The sequence below is a fragment of the Mobula birostris genome, chromosome 6 (assembly GCF_030028105.1).
Source record: "Mobula birostris isolate sMobBir1 chromosome 6, sMobBir1.hap1, whole genome shotgun sequence".
NCBI classification, from domain to species: domain Eukaryota; kingdom Metazoa; phylum Chordata; class Chondrichthyes; order Myliobatiformes; family Myliobatidae; genus Mobula; species Mobula birostris.
Genome location: NC_092375.1, coordinates 178,947,722 through 178,963,656, shown reverse-complemented (window position 1 = coordinate 178,963,656; position 15,935 = coordinate 178,947,722). Strand labels below are relative to the sequence as shown.

General features: G+C 39.4%; 1 protein-coding gene across 1 annotated transcript in view; it reads right to left on the bottom strand.

The window, feature by feature from the left end:
- Window positions 1–15,935, bottom strand: part of pkp4 (plakophilin 4) — a 181,391-nt gene that overhangs the window by 68,701 nt on the left and 96,755 nt on the right. Inside the window, exons 8-11 of the mRNA XM_072262006.1 lie at window positions 14,915–15,485; window positions 7,352–7,543; window positions 2,016–2,232; window positions 246–378 (exon numbers count right to left, since the gene is read on the bottom strand). Of these exons, the coding sequence (XP_072118107.1) occupies window positions 246–378; window positions 2,016–2,232; window positions 7,352–7,543; window positions 14,915–15,485 (1,113 nt within the window). The remainder of the gene's footprint in view (window positions 1–245; window positions 379–2,015; window positions 2,233–7,351; window positions 7,544–14,914; window positions 15,486–15,935) is intronic.

The following is a 15,935-nucleotide window of genomic DNA, read 5'->3' as shown; positions in this document are numbered from 1 at the left end:
ACTGTGAAGAGAAGCCAAGAGAGAAAGGCACATGTTATAGAATTCTTCTTAATTAAATTTAGGAACTATCATTAATGAGGAAGTTCTTGTCTTAAAAACATAAACAAACATCTGTAGGTGACTAGACTTCATTGCACGAGCATCAAAAATTATGTAATGTCCTAAATCTTATTTTGTTTTTGTACTATGTTATTTTATACCTCTCCTGAGAAAGAAAATAAAAGTTCTTTATATTTGAGTCATACCTCTGTTTTCACTTTGTTATCTCCAAAACAGAGGTGCTGTAAATAAGCTGCTGCATTAGCTTGAACTGAAGGAAACTGGTGTTGGAGCATATGAATCACTTCCGGTAACTCTGGGTCACGCCAAGCAAACTCCCTGATTTAAAAAGAAATGAAGTCATAAACATGAGCAAGTTTCTTCCTTAAGCATCTTTTTTACAAGTTTGACAAATTAATTTAGAACACATAAAATTTAACTCTAAACACTTTGTTCTACAAAGTTCTTCCCAGCCTTCCCATACTCAGAGCTCAAGAGCATAAGTCATTGGAGCAGAATTAGGCCATTTGGCCCATCGAGTCTGCTCCACCATTTCATCATGGCTGATCCATTTCCCTCTCAGCCCCTATCTTCTGCCTTCTCCCTGTATTCCTTTATGCCCTGACTAATCAAGAATCTTTTATCTCTGCCTTAAATATACCCAAAGACTTGGCCTCCACAGCTGCCTATGGCAACGAATTCCACAGATTCACCACCATCTGACCAAAGAAATTCTTCCTCACCTCCGTTCTAAATGAACGTCCTTCTATTCTGAGGCTGTGTCCTCTGGTCTTAAGAGTCCCTCACCATAAAAAATATCCTTCCCACATCCACCCTATTGAGGCCTTTCAACATTCGATAGGTTTCAACAGGCTACCCTCTCATTTTTCTGAATTCCATTCTGAATCACATTTGTGAACTTCCTTTTGACCCTCTCCAATGTCAGCAATCTATTACAATCTTTTTTTAAAAATGACATTTTGTTTTTGATCAGAGGATAACTGAATCTGCAGTTTTTAAATAACGACCTTGTTCTTCAAGGCAAATAGTGCTTACATGCACAGATTATCTTCATGGGCATTGAAGCTTATCTCTGCAACTTTGATTCATATATCTTAGTTCATGTATAAAAATTCATGGTATTCTAAGTTCAAAAATGTAATAGGCTTTTTTTCTTCTTCTTTACATTTGCCTTAATATTTAAAAAATAATAACCATTGTTTGTAGATACCTTTCTCTTATCAAGTTTAATAAATTCTACAGGTTACTCTGGAGATGCCTGCAAAGCACTACACCTATGTGATTCCATTTACACCCTTTTCCATTATAGTGGAAAATATTAGTGCTGTTTCTTGCTCTGATTAGATTGATACACCTAAGTGGTTTTCTCCTTTCTAATTATCCTGTGATATGTGCAATGACTCAAGCTTGTATTAGATTCAGGGGAAGGCAAGGGTATCTGCAGTTACCAGAATTTCTGATTCAGTAACTACTGCTTATTATAGGTTGGCAGGATGTCTCTACAAAAGTAGGCATAAGGCGCTCCTTCCCTCAGCTAGCCTGCAGGTCATCCTTGGGAAGGTGTAGCCCCTGCTTAGGCCCCGATCAGGGTCACGTGAAGCCACGGGAGCAGGTGGTGGATGGCCATATGAGCAGCTGGTGCATATCACAAGTCCTGGTTATGTGACAACTAATGCTAGACAAACAATCTCTGAAGAGTACTGATAATCGCTAAGGTCACCCATCTTGTAAAGACACTGACCAGAAGAAGGCAAAGTCAAACCACTTCTGATGAAACACTTGCCAAGAACTATCATGGTCATGGAAAGACCATGATCTCCTCCGTTATACGACATGGCGCATAACGAACAAGCTGCTTACTATAAATCAACAAATCCAACAAAAATGTAGCTGGAGCAGTTAAGCTATACAATGTCCCATATGTAATTCAACACTTCAAGCCCAGTTACACGTGCCTTGGATCCTTCTGTATGCTGTCAATTGATGGGGATCTTGTCGTCGTTTCATCAGCTGGAATGTTATAATGAAGTCTAGAATAATTAGATTCAGATGGCCGGTATGGAACTGCTCTGTATGGATCACCATAATTACCCATTGAACTTAGAGCAAAGTTGCTTCTTTGGTAAGTCATTGTGCTACGCTGACTGGCTGATCGTTGCAGGTTTCCGATACCTATAGATAGGGAAAAAAATATTAAACTATTGAGACTATTTAAACACTTTTGAACATTTGCTCTTAAATCAACATCTTTAAACTCATCTTCTACAAAGCAGGAATTAGCTACTGTCTGAATGAAGTGATTAGAACCAGATTAAAAGTATGGCCATTTTACAAGGATTATATTAACTTAAAAATGGTAAGAAATAACATTTCATAAACTTTTTCCTGTATATAGAAATCTATACAGAGATATTTATATTTCATGAATAAAAATATATATGAAGCACTCACAAAGTTGCTCTACATTATCCAAGGTCTTTAAATTCAAATGCAAATTGAATCCAACTATTTCTGTTGCTGAATTACAAAATGGAATAAATGTTATTAATGAAAATACCTTCCATTTATCTCCTTTAAATCCCTTGTTTAACGTCATACTGGTCTGAACACTATTAGTGAAATGCACACTTAAAATACATTAAGTCTTAACCGTTTACTTACCAGTTATTTGACTTTGTTATTAAATAAATTCTGCTGCCCAACATATGAACTCAATGTAGCAGTTTATTCTTGGGTATCACAATTATTCCCTGAATACAATTCCAGACAAATACCTATGTATTTGCCTGTAATTTTTCCTGAACAATATTGCACCAGTTTATGTTAAAAATATACATCACTTTAACTAAAAGCATGAACCTTAGCTAATTTCTTCAAAAGCGATCAACTTCTCCAATTGCAAGATGTTCACAGATTTCACTTCGAGTCAACTTACTTAAGAAGGTAAAGCAACACACACAAAATATTGCAGGAACTCAGCAGGTCAGGCAGCAGCTAGGGAGGTGATTTCCTGATCTATGGAATTCATTTCCATAGATGCTGCCTGACCTGCTGAGTTCCTCCAGCATCGTGTGTGTGTTGTTTCGTATTTCCAGCATCTGTAGAATTTCTCATGTTTGTTATTTAAGAATGTTCAGCGCTTCAATTTATTTGAAGTTGTCAAATCAAAAATGCAACTTTAAAAATTATTCTTGGAATATAAGGTCTGCTGGCAACGTTGTCACTTTGGTGCACCCACAGATAACCTGAGAAGATGGTAAGAGACATTGCCTGCCATTTTACAGCCAGTTTGCCAGAGATTAGACCTAAAAACATAGCATTGCAAGATCTCAGCAGATACACTTAACTGACATATATAGCAAAAATTTGTTGTTTTGCAGCAGCAGTACAGTGTAATACCTAAAAAATTACCATAATTTACAATAAAAATATATATTAAAAAAATAAATAGTGCAAAATGAGCAAAAGAGTGAGGTAGTATTAATGGGTTCATGGACTGTTCATAAATCTCATGGCAGTGGGGAAGAAGTTATTCCTAAAACTTTGAGTGTGCATCTTTAGGCTCCTGAACCTCTTCCCTGATGGTAGTAATAAGAAGAGGGCATGTGCTGGATTGTGAAGGTTCTTAATGATGGATGCCGCCTTCTTGAGGAACTGCCTTTTGAAGATGTCCTTGTGGAGAGGAGGCCTTGTTCTCATGATGAAGCTGGCTGAGGCTACAGCTTTTTTGATTCTGTGCATTGGAGCCTCCAGACCAGGTAGTGATGCAACCAGTCAGAATGCTCTTCACATTAGAAATTTGCTTGTCTTTGGTGATATACAAAATCTCCTCAAACTCCTGATGAAATGTATTTGCTGGCTTACCTTCTTTGTGATTACATCAATATGTTGGGCCCAAAATAGATCCTCTGAAATGCTGATATCCAGGATCTAGGATCTGCTCATTCTTTCTACTGCTGACACCTCAATGAATACTGGTGTGCATTCTCCCAACTTCTCCTTCTTGAAGCCCACAATCAATTCCTTGGTCTTAATGACACTGAGTGCAAGGTTGTTGTTGTTACACCACTCAACCAGCTGATAAGTCTCACTCTTGCAGTCCTCCTTGTCACCATCTGAGAATCTGCCAACAATAAATTGTGTCATTGGCGAATTTACAGATGGCGGTGGAGCTGTGCCTAGCCACAAAGTCAAAGAGTGTCGAAAGAGTAGAGCAGTGGGCTGAGCACATACCCTTGAGGTGTGCCTGTATCAAAAAGTTTCTCTGGAGACCAGAACTGTATATTGGTGTTTGGGATTGAGACCCGACATCAGACCTCAATCCAAAATGGTGGGTGGAGTTAACGTGGCACCAAGTGGCTGCCTCTTCGAGCTCATCTGCGGAAACAGCTTAAATTCCTCTCTTTAAATGTCTCTCTTTTTTCCTTTTTAAGGCGGTTAGGGTTCTATCGAGGTTCTGACCTACAAGTGTCAATTACAGCGGATGAGTTCCCTTTCCTGGAGCTCGATGGCTGACTGTTTTCCGACATTCTCCAGGCACAGCTTGGAAGATAGTGCATCGGGGGTGCAGCACTGTGAGGCCCTGTGGACGACCAATTCCAGACCAGTGTTGTTGACTGAGGCGTCGCAAGAGATGGAACGTCACAATTTTGCTGCGGCGGATGTACGGAAAAATGACACGGCAGATTATAATATTGTAACAACGACTGTGGTCTCCCCTTTCACTGTGAAAATGGGCGATATCTCTCTGTCCCTTGTTAGTGAGAGAGAGAGAGAGAGAGAGAAAAAGAGAGCTTGCAGCATTTTGAACTGTCAGGTAAACAACAGTTTTTGTTGACTGCAGATCATGGTCTCTCACTTGGGTGCTTTGCTGTTGCTTGGTGGGTGGGGGGCACAGATGCTTTTTGCTGAAAGGGGCAGTGGGGGGGGGATGTTGATACATTGATGTTTGCTGCTGCTTGCACGGGGGAGGAGGGAGAGGAGGATTTTGAGTTCTAACATTTTTCTGTCGTTTTTTTTGGGGTTCTTCTGTTTTTCGCGGATGTCTGTGAAGACAGGTATTTCAAGTTGTATACTGTATACATTCTCTGATAATAAATGGAACCATTTGGAACATCAACATATCCCTCTTTGTCTCCCCAGACGCAGCATGACCAGCAGATTTCTTCCAGAGTTCTGTTTTCTTTTCCAAATTCCGGAATCCCTTTCGTTTTCAGCAAGTGACTGGAACTGCATGCATAAGCCTGAATAGTTAAGGGCAGGTTTCTTATCCCAAAGGTCACTAGTAAATTAATTGTGCCTGATGAATAAACTAACTTCTAGAGGTTCACTGCTACAAACACTTCTAAATTCCAAATTAAAGAAAATACATTCCACAGATTAATCAAATGCGCTTCTAATTCAGTAATATAACCACTATTCAATGGTACCTCCGGCCAAATGAATTAACCAAGAAAAGCTGAATGAGATTTCACATGTGGAAATTAGGTTTAAACTTAGCCAGGCCCCAAGGATGGAATTTGCTTTTGCAAGAGCAAAAGGTATGTATGTATGTATGTATGTATTTATTTATTTATTATTTAATTCAGAGATAAAGTGCAGCACTTCAAGCAGCACTGGCCAGCAATGCCCTAACCACCCTGATTTAATCCTAAACTAAACACTGGACAATTTACAATGACAAATTAACCTACCTGGTAGGTCTTTGGACTGTGGGAGGAAACCAGAAGACCTGGAGAAAACCCACTTATTCCACATGGAAGACATACAGAGACTCCTTACAGAGAACGCCGGGATTGAATACCGAACTCTGAAGCTCTGAACTGTAATAGTGTGGTGCTGACTAACACAACACCATGGCACCTTATTTTGTTTGTTAAATGAGTTTATGTAGTGCCAATCCAGTTCCTCAGTTGTTAGATCACTACACAAGTATTGGTGTCAAAGTCACTGCATAGTCTCCTAAAAATGCCTAATTGTGGATGACAGGACATTGTTCTTCAAAAGTTAGCGCCTGATGTTTCATTCTGTGTCAGTCTTCAGTATTAAAAGCTGCACCAAAATCAAAAAGGGGGATAAGGTAAGAGGTCCCCTAAAGAAGGCTTGAAATGTTGACTATTTATTCATTTCCATAGATGCTGCCTGGCCTGCTGAGTTCCTCCAGCATTTTGTGCGTGTTGCTTTGGATTTCCAGCATCTGCAGACTTTCTTGTGTAAGTACATCACAAGATTGGGAGGATATTCTCATGGGGATGTGTGGGCAAAACAATTCTTCAAAATGATCAGATATCAGAATAACTGAATAAGCAGCATTTCGCCAAAGGCTGGAATCACAAAGTTTGGTAAGACCAAAGACTGACAAAGCTGAGGAATAAAATTCCACCCTACGTTTACCAAAGGAGAACAGTACATTTGCAACAACAGCTCCTTAATATCACGGACTGATAATTATATGTTTATGCACCAGAAAACAAACCTTTAAACTACAGGAAAGACTTAGCCACCAAGTAATATTATTACTTGTTTTAATATTCAACTGACTATTCAATGCTTCTGGTGGGGGTGCAATGTTTGTTTCTTCGGGGCACTGGAACGGAAATGAGGTTCCCAGTGTTACAGTGAAAGTGTTCAATTACAATGTAAATATTTATTCAGTTCAACAAAACACTTACTGTATAAAGGTAAATTATTCCTCCTGACAAAGGAGTTCAAACTGGGAAAAAATAACTTCGTACTTGAGTAGTGAACTTATTTACTTATTGTCTGTTAGGCCGCTGGTCCTCCACCTTCATTGCTGATTCCATAACATCTTTTTTTAACCAGTCAGGGTTGTTAGCCCTGAGGTGAACCCCCAAACCTGGAGGATGGGTGGACCACTCTTAGTCTGGCCTCTACTCTTCAACCTGTTTGGCATGGGAAGAATAAAAGCACAAAGCGCTGGCTCCAACCACATCACTCGCTGGGTCATTGTAATATGTAAGCCTCCAAACCCTATGACAAGGTTGAGGTCCTCTTGGAGGTTGAGTAATGAAAGTTGCACTTTAATAGCCTCTGTTAAATAGATAATTTTGGCACTAATTTGATGATTTTAACTGCCAGAAGATGTTTTAATACACCCAAAAATAAAACAGAAGAAAATGGATGCAGGAATAGGGTAACTGGCCTTTGCTAACCTGCTCCACCATTCCATAGTTTGCTACCACTTCCCAGTAAACATATTTTCGAACAGCTTGCTCCCTAGATTAAAATTGTTTTCTTCGATGTGGTCTCAGGAAGAAGAAAAATCATTTACCTGAGCCTGTACGGAATACTGCTGTTTGAGTGCCGTGATGAAGCTCCACACCTGCATGAGTGGGACTGCAAAAAACTGGGCTTTGAAGTGTTCTTCCTTCATAGATGGGAGTAATATGTAAATCAGGTGACATGGAAGGACGAAATTCATTTCCCAATTGACTATGTTGACTGGCATATGAACTGCGCAATCCTGAAAAACAACAGAAGCCAGAGATGACTGATTCAAATAGATTTCATTTGGTATACACAGATGATCAACCATGTTCTAATTCTCACACTGATCAGTACTCTTATGTCGTAAAAAGAAACAAAAATAGTACAAAGAATATAAACTATCCATTAATAGCTAAGCCTTAAATCAAAGCAATACACACAAAATGCTGGAGGAACACAGAAGGCCTGGCAGCAACTATGAAAAAGAGTAAAGAGTCGATGTTTCAGGCTGGGACCCTTCATCGGGACCCTAGATGCTGCCTGGCCTGTTGAGTTCCTCCAGCCATTTTGTGTGTATTCCATTAATAGCTTTTTAAAATAATTCATAACAAATAAGTTCATTTGATGCATCATTGTTAACTGTTCTACTTCATACAATGAACTTTACTCTAAGGACATGTGATCATGAATCTCAGGAAGAATCCAGAATTCGCTGTCCTCCAGCTAGTTTCCTGTCACCAAAAACATGGAATTCAGGAGAATGTAGAATAAGTACTGAGGCCAACAGCAGTGTTGAAATTACGAGGAAAGAAACAAGACAAAAATAAACAGAGGCTTTAGAGAGTGTTTAAGAGATTTCTATGTAGCATGCAGTTGGCTTTTACCATTTGAGTTTCAACAGACAATAGACAATAGGTGCAGGAGTAGGCCATTCGGCCCTTCAAACCAGCACCGCCATTCACTGTGATCATGGCTGCTCATCCACAATCAGTACCCCGTTCCTGCCTTCTCCCCATATCCCTTGACTCCGCTATCATTAAGAGCTCTATCTAACTCTTTCTTGAAAGCATCCAGCGAATTGACCTCCACTGCCTTCTGAGGCAGAGCATTCCACAGATCCACTACTCTATGGGTGAAAAAGTTTTTCCTCAATTCCATTCTAAATGGTCTACCCCTTATTCTCAAACTGTGGCCTCTGGTTCTGGACTCTCCCAACGTCAGGAACATGTTTCCTGCCTCTAGCTTGTCCAATCCCTTAATAATCTTATATATTTCAATCAGATTCCCTCTCATCCTTCTAAATTCCAGTGTATACAAGCCCAGTCGCTCCAATCTTTCAACATATGACAGCCCCGCCATCCCGGGAATTAATCTCGCGAACCTACGCTGCACTCCCTCAATAGCAAGAATGTCCTTCCTCAAATTTGGAGACCAAAACTGTATACAATACTCCAGGTATGGTCTCACCAGGGCCCTGAACAACTGCAGAAGGACCTCTTTGCTCCTATACTCAACTCCGCTTGTTATGAAAGCCAATATGCCATTAGCTTTCTTCACTGACTGCTGTACCTGCATGCTTGCTTTCATCACTGCCTGCTGTACCTGCATGCTTGCTTTCAGTGACTGATGAACAAGGACACCTAGATCTTCTTGTACTTCCCCTTTTCCTAACTTGACACCATTCATAAAGTAATCAGTCTTCCTGTTCTTGCCACCAAAGTGGATAACCTCACACTTATCCACATTAAACTGCATCTGACCACTCACCCAACCTGTCCAAGTCATCCTGCATTATCACAACATCCTCCGCAGATTTCACACTGCCACCCAGCTTTGTGTCATCTGCAAATTTGCTAATGTTACTTTTAATCCCTTCATCTAAATCATTGAAGTACATTGCAAATAGCTGTGGTTTCAGCACCGAGCCTTGTGGTACCCCACCAGTCACTGCCTGCCATTCTGAAAGGGACCCGTTAATCCCTACTCTTTGTTTCTTATCTGCCAGCCAATTTTCTCTCCATGTCAATACCCTATCCCCAATACCATGTGCTCTAATTTTGCCCACTAATGTCCTATGTGGGACCTTATGAAAGGTCCTTTCGTGGGCCCTTTCTATGCCGAAACAGTATCCTAAAGGATTTAGCTGCAATTTGGATTGGTGGTACTTAGTGAACAAACTAGCAGAAAAAATAAACCTATTTGACTCTGACCACAACAAACTTACTGTGGAATTGCATTTGAGTATGCTAATAATGGTAGGAGTGACCACCACAGAGTCTTTGTGGAGACTAAGTCCCATCCTTAAATGAAGAAAAACCTCCATCATATTATGTGGAAGTATAATCTTGCTGAACAAGATTACACTCCGACTAGATGGTCTATAATATTGGGATAATGTTCACAAAAAATACTTGGCATACTATCACTAGTCCCTCTAAGTTGCACGGGTGTGCGGCTGTGCAGTAACTGAAATGTTCCCGTGCATGTAGCCTTGTTTCTGCGCAGCTGGAATTGGACGCAGTGAGAAAAAGTCTACAAACCATGAAAGATTTCTTTGTTGAATTGTACTTCATTGTACCCTTTCAATTAATAACTAAAATCAAAAGCATGTGATTTCCCCCCCAATTTTCATTCTAAATATTCATATTTTGCATATTACAAAACAACACAATTAAAATGCTGTGCAGTTTTCAGGCCATGTGAACATTTCCTGCTCAGAGTAATGGTTGGTCCGTGCAGCTAGAAACAAAAGTTAGCGGGAACCTTGCGTGCTAATCTGTCCCAATTTACGGGCTGTGGGATTTCCAGAACTGTTTCAACTTTTCACAAGGTGCAGCCCATGACATCACTCATATTTATTTGTGTGATTGTGTGTTTTTTGAGAAGGAGTGCATTTGTTTTTACTAAGTGTGAACAAATGGGGCTTTCAATCAATAAGGTTCACAATAACTGATTCAGAGAGTTGTGCATTTACAATGTTATAGCTTTTGTTAAAGAGAAGATAGGTTAGCTTAGTGACAATATCCTTCATTCATCTTACGTGATCTACGCATACCGGCTGTGTGGTGAAAAAGGCACAATAGCGCCTCTTTCACCTCCGACGGTTGAAGAAGTTTGGTATGGGCCTCCAGATCCTAAGAACTTTCTACAGGGGAACAACTGAAAGCATCTTGACTGGCTGCATCACTGCCTGGTATGGGAACTGTACTTCCCTCAATCACAGGGCTCTGCAGAGAGTGGTGTGGACAGCCCAGTGCATCTGTAGATGTAAAACTTCCCACTATTACAAATACAGGTATGTAAAAAGGGCCCGAAGGATCATTGGGGACTCGAGTCACCCCAAACACAAACTGTTCCAGCTGCTACCATCTAGGAAACGGTACCGCAGCATAAAAGCCAGGAGCAACAGGCTCTGGGACAGCTCCTTCCACCAGGCCATCAGACTGATCAATTCATGCTGATACAGTTGTATTTCTATGTTATATTGACTCTCCTGTTGTACATAGTATTGTAAATTACTATAAATTGCACATTAAGCATTTAGACGGAGACGAAACCTAAAGATTTTTACTCCTCCTGTATAAGAAGGATATAAGCAATAAAATCAATTCGATTCAATAATGTTGATGGTAGGGAAATTCGGAAACAAATTAATCAATATTAATTATGCAATATTATGCCTTTAGTTAATAAGGCTGAAACAATTTATGGGTTTTAAAGCAGCATTTGGCCATGATAATCAGTGAACTGACTGAAGTATTGTCTGTCCTGAAGCACAGTCTCAGTTCGAAATATCAACTATTTATTCATTTCCAAGGGTGCTGTGCTGAGTTCCTCCACCATTTTATATATGTTGATTTGGATCTCCAGCATCTGCAGAATTTCTTGTGGTTATTTCGGAAGTATTGTGCTTTAAGTACATATAGATCTTGATTCCAAACTTGCAGCAACTCAGCTCACAACTCACTTTTAAAAACTCTCTCAAAGAAACATCAATAGAGCTGGTGAACAAAACTAAATTAAAAGGGGCAGAGGCAAACATATTTAAAAAATGCCTATTTCTGGTAGGATAATAGATTGATGGTCTATATTCGGACTTCTTATTTGTGAAACTTAACAACAGGCTTGAGGTGGACAGAAGCTTGCTGTTCAGCTTTAACTCAGTAAGTGATAAATGTCATTGGAAGAATTAGGTGAGGAAATACAAAATGAAAGTTGTATTCCTAATGGAAATACAAAATGAAACCTGGAGGGTTGTGTACATTTATTTTTATTACTCCAAACTGATAGACATTTGGACACTAAGGGATTTGAGGGTGGTGGGAGCAGCTAGTGAAGAGTGAGATAAAGGAACAGTCACAAACTTAGTGAGTGATAGAGCAGCACGAGCAGGATCAGAAAGTTGTCTGTCCACCTGCTTTGTTTTAAGAAAGCCATAACAAAAGTGGGAGTTCTTTGACCTTGTTAATACAAACGTTTGTAGTTGCAGAAATTGTATAAACAAGGTGATGCTGTAAAAATTTTATTTGAAAGGAAAAATGAAAGAGCAGATTATTATTTAAATGGTAAAAAATTGCAGCATGCTGCTGTGCAGAGGGACTTGGGAGTGCTTGTGCATGAATCACAAAAGGTTGGTTTGCAGGCACAGCAGGCTATCAAGAAGGCAAATGGAATGTTGGCTTTCATCGCTAGAGGGATTGAATTTAAGAGCAGGGAGGTTATACTGCAACTGTACAGGGCACTGGTGAGGCCGTACCTGGAGTATTGTGTGCAGTTCTGGTCTCCTTACTTGAGGAATTATATATTGGCTTTGGAGGTGTTGCAGAGGAAGTTCACCAGGTTGATTCCAGAGATGAGGGGGTTAGACCATGAGGAAAGATTGAGTCGCCTGGGACTGTACTCGCTGGAATTCAGGAATGAGAGATCTTATAGAAATACATAAAATTATGAAAGGGATAGATAAGATAGAGGCAGGAAAGTGGTCTCCACTGGTAGGTGAGACTAGAACTAAGGGACATAGCCTCAAGATTCGGGGGAGTAGATTTAGGACAGAGATGAGGAGGAACTGCTTTTCACAGAGATGATGAATCTGTGGAATTCTCTGCCCAATGAAGCAATGCAGGCTACCTCAGTAAATAGATTTAAGACAAGGTTGGATAGATTTTTACATAGTAGGGGAATTAAGGGTTATTGGGAAAAGGCAGGTAGGTGGAGATGAGTCCATGGCCAGATTAGCCATGATCTTATTGAACGGCAAAGCAGGCTCGAAGGGCCAGATGGCCTACTCCTGTTCCTATATCTTATGTTCTTATGATCCTATTTACAAAGTGTTAGATTTAATTATAAGATAATGACATATTTTACTAATTTTAAAACATTGGAAGAGCTTGACTGGATGTGAATCAGCATAAAACAAACGGTTTCTTTCATTTGGAGTATGACTTTGGAATTCATTTCTCTTCCTTGCTTCATTATGCAGTACAATTGTATTTAAAATAAACTCCTTTATCTATTATCCCTTTCTAATTTCTCTTATCTTTGCTTGGTATTATTCTGGAGGCTTATCTTTTGAAATCTTCAGTATGTTTGAATTTTCCTTTGACCCAGTCTTTCATATTTACCAAATTAAAATATTTTCAAGAGAGGATAGGTAAAAAAATTGAGTTATACTCCAGTATAATCAGAATGATGAATTAATTTTATGATTAATCAGAAATGACAACTGTATTCTATAGAAATTGCTTATTCCTTGTAATATGATTAGGCAAGGCTATGAATGCAAAAGGGAAACATTCAGGAACAGTTTCAGATAATGTGTCAATTCAACGTTCTCATTTCTGTACAAACCATGTTGAAATGAAGGCTTAGGATAGTCCCACACTTTAGTATTTCTTCAAGTTGCTACTTCTGAAAGCAACTGAGAATAAAAATATTTTTAAAAGAATTATACTAAGATGAAGACTGTAGGAAGACAGTTGAAATTGAATATGAACAGACAACTCCCAACTGAAAAGAACAAGCTCATTATAATGAGTGTTAGAAAAGGCTCAGAATGTTTAATAAGTAGAGTGCAAACGGTTCTGCTGAAGGGTCTCAGTCCAAAACATCAGCTGTACTCTTTTCCAGAGATGCTGCCTGGCCTGTTGAGTTCCTCCAGCATTTTGTGTGTGCTGTGTCCCTATCCTCCAATAACCCTATTGCAAAGGCAACTGAGGTGTTAAAAAGATTAAGAACTCTTGAAGAGCCAATTTTTCTTTTTGCCTCTATTACTTTTCTCCCCCACCCCATAAAAATCACGTAAAAAAGGGAGATTACTTACTTTAACTGGGAACAAGAAAAAAAGTGAAGACAAGCGATTTGGTGTCATTTCATAAAGATTTAATTTTTTGTATGGTATCATTTTAATGGAAGTAATGGTATTTTGCTGAAATGCAACTTAGAATGTTTATTGGAATGCTGCTAATTTAATAGAGAGTTTCATACTGATTGAACTTAGTTCCCAAATCTTGTTGATAAATGCTGACAGTTCTGCCTTAACTGACAATTAGTCCAGGACTTCCACCAATTATGCAAGTTTCAAACTCACTGATTAACAGCTCAGAGTGGTGGAACTCCAGCTTATCGTGATGTTTATCTTGGAGAAGGAGATAATGAGAAGGACAAACTGCAGATAGTTTAATCAGAAACCTACTGATTTCAGTAATGACTGCAGGGCAGCAGCTTTAAGGGTACATTTATTTCGGTTCACCAAAAAGATTTTTAATTAATTAAAGGAGTTCTGAGGTATTTCTTTTTTTAGATAACATTTTAAAATGGCTACTTCACTTTTTTACAAAAATGATCAAAAATTTATTGCAGCCTTGACAGCTGCACAGCTGGAGGTTAAATTTGGTTAACTATTAAGATCTTCAGGGATATTTCAAGGATGGAGATTCATTAGTGTTGTACTGGTGGCCTTGATCACAACAGGCAAAGCCCTCCACACCATTTAGTATTTATATAGAGCACCCATTGTGCTACCATTGGATAGAAGGTATAGAAGCCTTAGGTCCCATATACCATGTTCAAGAACAGTTACTACTCTATAACCACTAGTTTCCGGAACCAGAGTGGATAACTACATTCACCGCTACTCTAAACTGATTCTACTACTCACAGACTCACTTTCAAGGACTATTTACCACTCACGTTCTCAGTATTTGGTTTACTTGCACAGTTTCTTTTGTTGTGCCACTGGTATTTGTCAGTGTTTGTCTGTTCATTTACAGTTTCTCATAAAATTCTATTGTACTTCTTTTTTCCTGTAAATGCCTGCAAGAAAATGAATCTCAAGGTGGTATACGGTAATACATGTGTATTTTGATAATAAGTTTACTTAGAACTTTTGAACTTTGCACCCTTCAGAATTGAGAATAATTTGAACACAAGCTCTGCATCTGGTCCAAGTTAGTATAGCCATAGGGAGATGTGAGTGAAAAATCTAGCTGGTACAGCCAGGACAGCTGGAATTGTTTGCCTTTGAATAAATATTCCACAGTTTCTACCAAAGAAAAATGCCTGAAGAGCTACTTCAAGTTACACATCATTGGTGAATTTTGCATTTGTGTTTTCTTTCACAAAAACAGACCTGCAAGGCTGTCTGGTCGTGTTGGAACCATCCTCTCATAGATTTCTGGCGACTGGAGACAATAAAAATCACCATCAATGGCGTGAGATCTTTGTAGTGGTGTTACCATACGTTGAGGGACAGCAGTCATTGTGGACCTTGCTGGAGATGATGATCCAGTTTGAGCCTGGGGTGAAGAGTTTACTCTTGTCTGTACAGTTGTTAAGGCGAGGGGCGATCCCATTCTCAAGGAAGAGCCCAAAGTCTGATATGGAGACGTCGCCCTGCTGGAACTAGTGAGCTGCCTTGTAACTGAACCAATTCGTCTGATTGTAGCTGGTGACGTCGATCTCTGTGCAGTACGTGGCGAGCCCGCTCTCTGAGCAGGCAAAGTCGAGGACAAATACACAGTAGAATTGTTGGAACGAGGTTCAGTTAATGCTGGTGAGCCATAAGCACTTCCTAGTGATGTTCTAAGAGACCCCCTAGATGGTGACATGCCTGTACCATAAGATGGTGATTGTGTTCTAGATGGAACTGAGCTAACTCTCCTCATTGCCCTACTTGTGGCAACAGCAGCATTCATTGGACCCTGTTTGAAAAAGATGATATCAAATAATTAAACCTTCTGAACAAGCACAGACAGAAGCATATGCAATACAGCTGATCAGAATTAGACTGTTTCAGCACACAAAAAATTCTACTTCATTACAATCCTCATCCTTCCCTTGTGCATCTTCACATGACAGGAGTTTTGGAAAAATTGGATTAAAAATTTAAATTGAATAGAATTAGGTACAGACATTACACTGAAAAAATAGTAACTATGGGATTGGCAAAGACACTTTTGCATCCCAACTCCATGTACAAATGAAAAATCAAGTAGCAAAAATGTATTAGCTACTTGTACTATGGTAACATTATATGTGTCCTCATAAAAATCAGCACGTACCACTTTGCTCAAACTTTGAATGCTGACTCTATTTTCCCTAAAACGATCAAGGCAATGGATCAAGAGTGGGAAGTTATCATGAGGAAAATT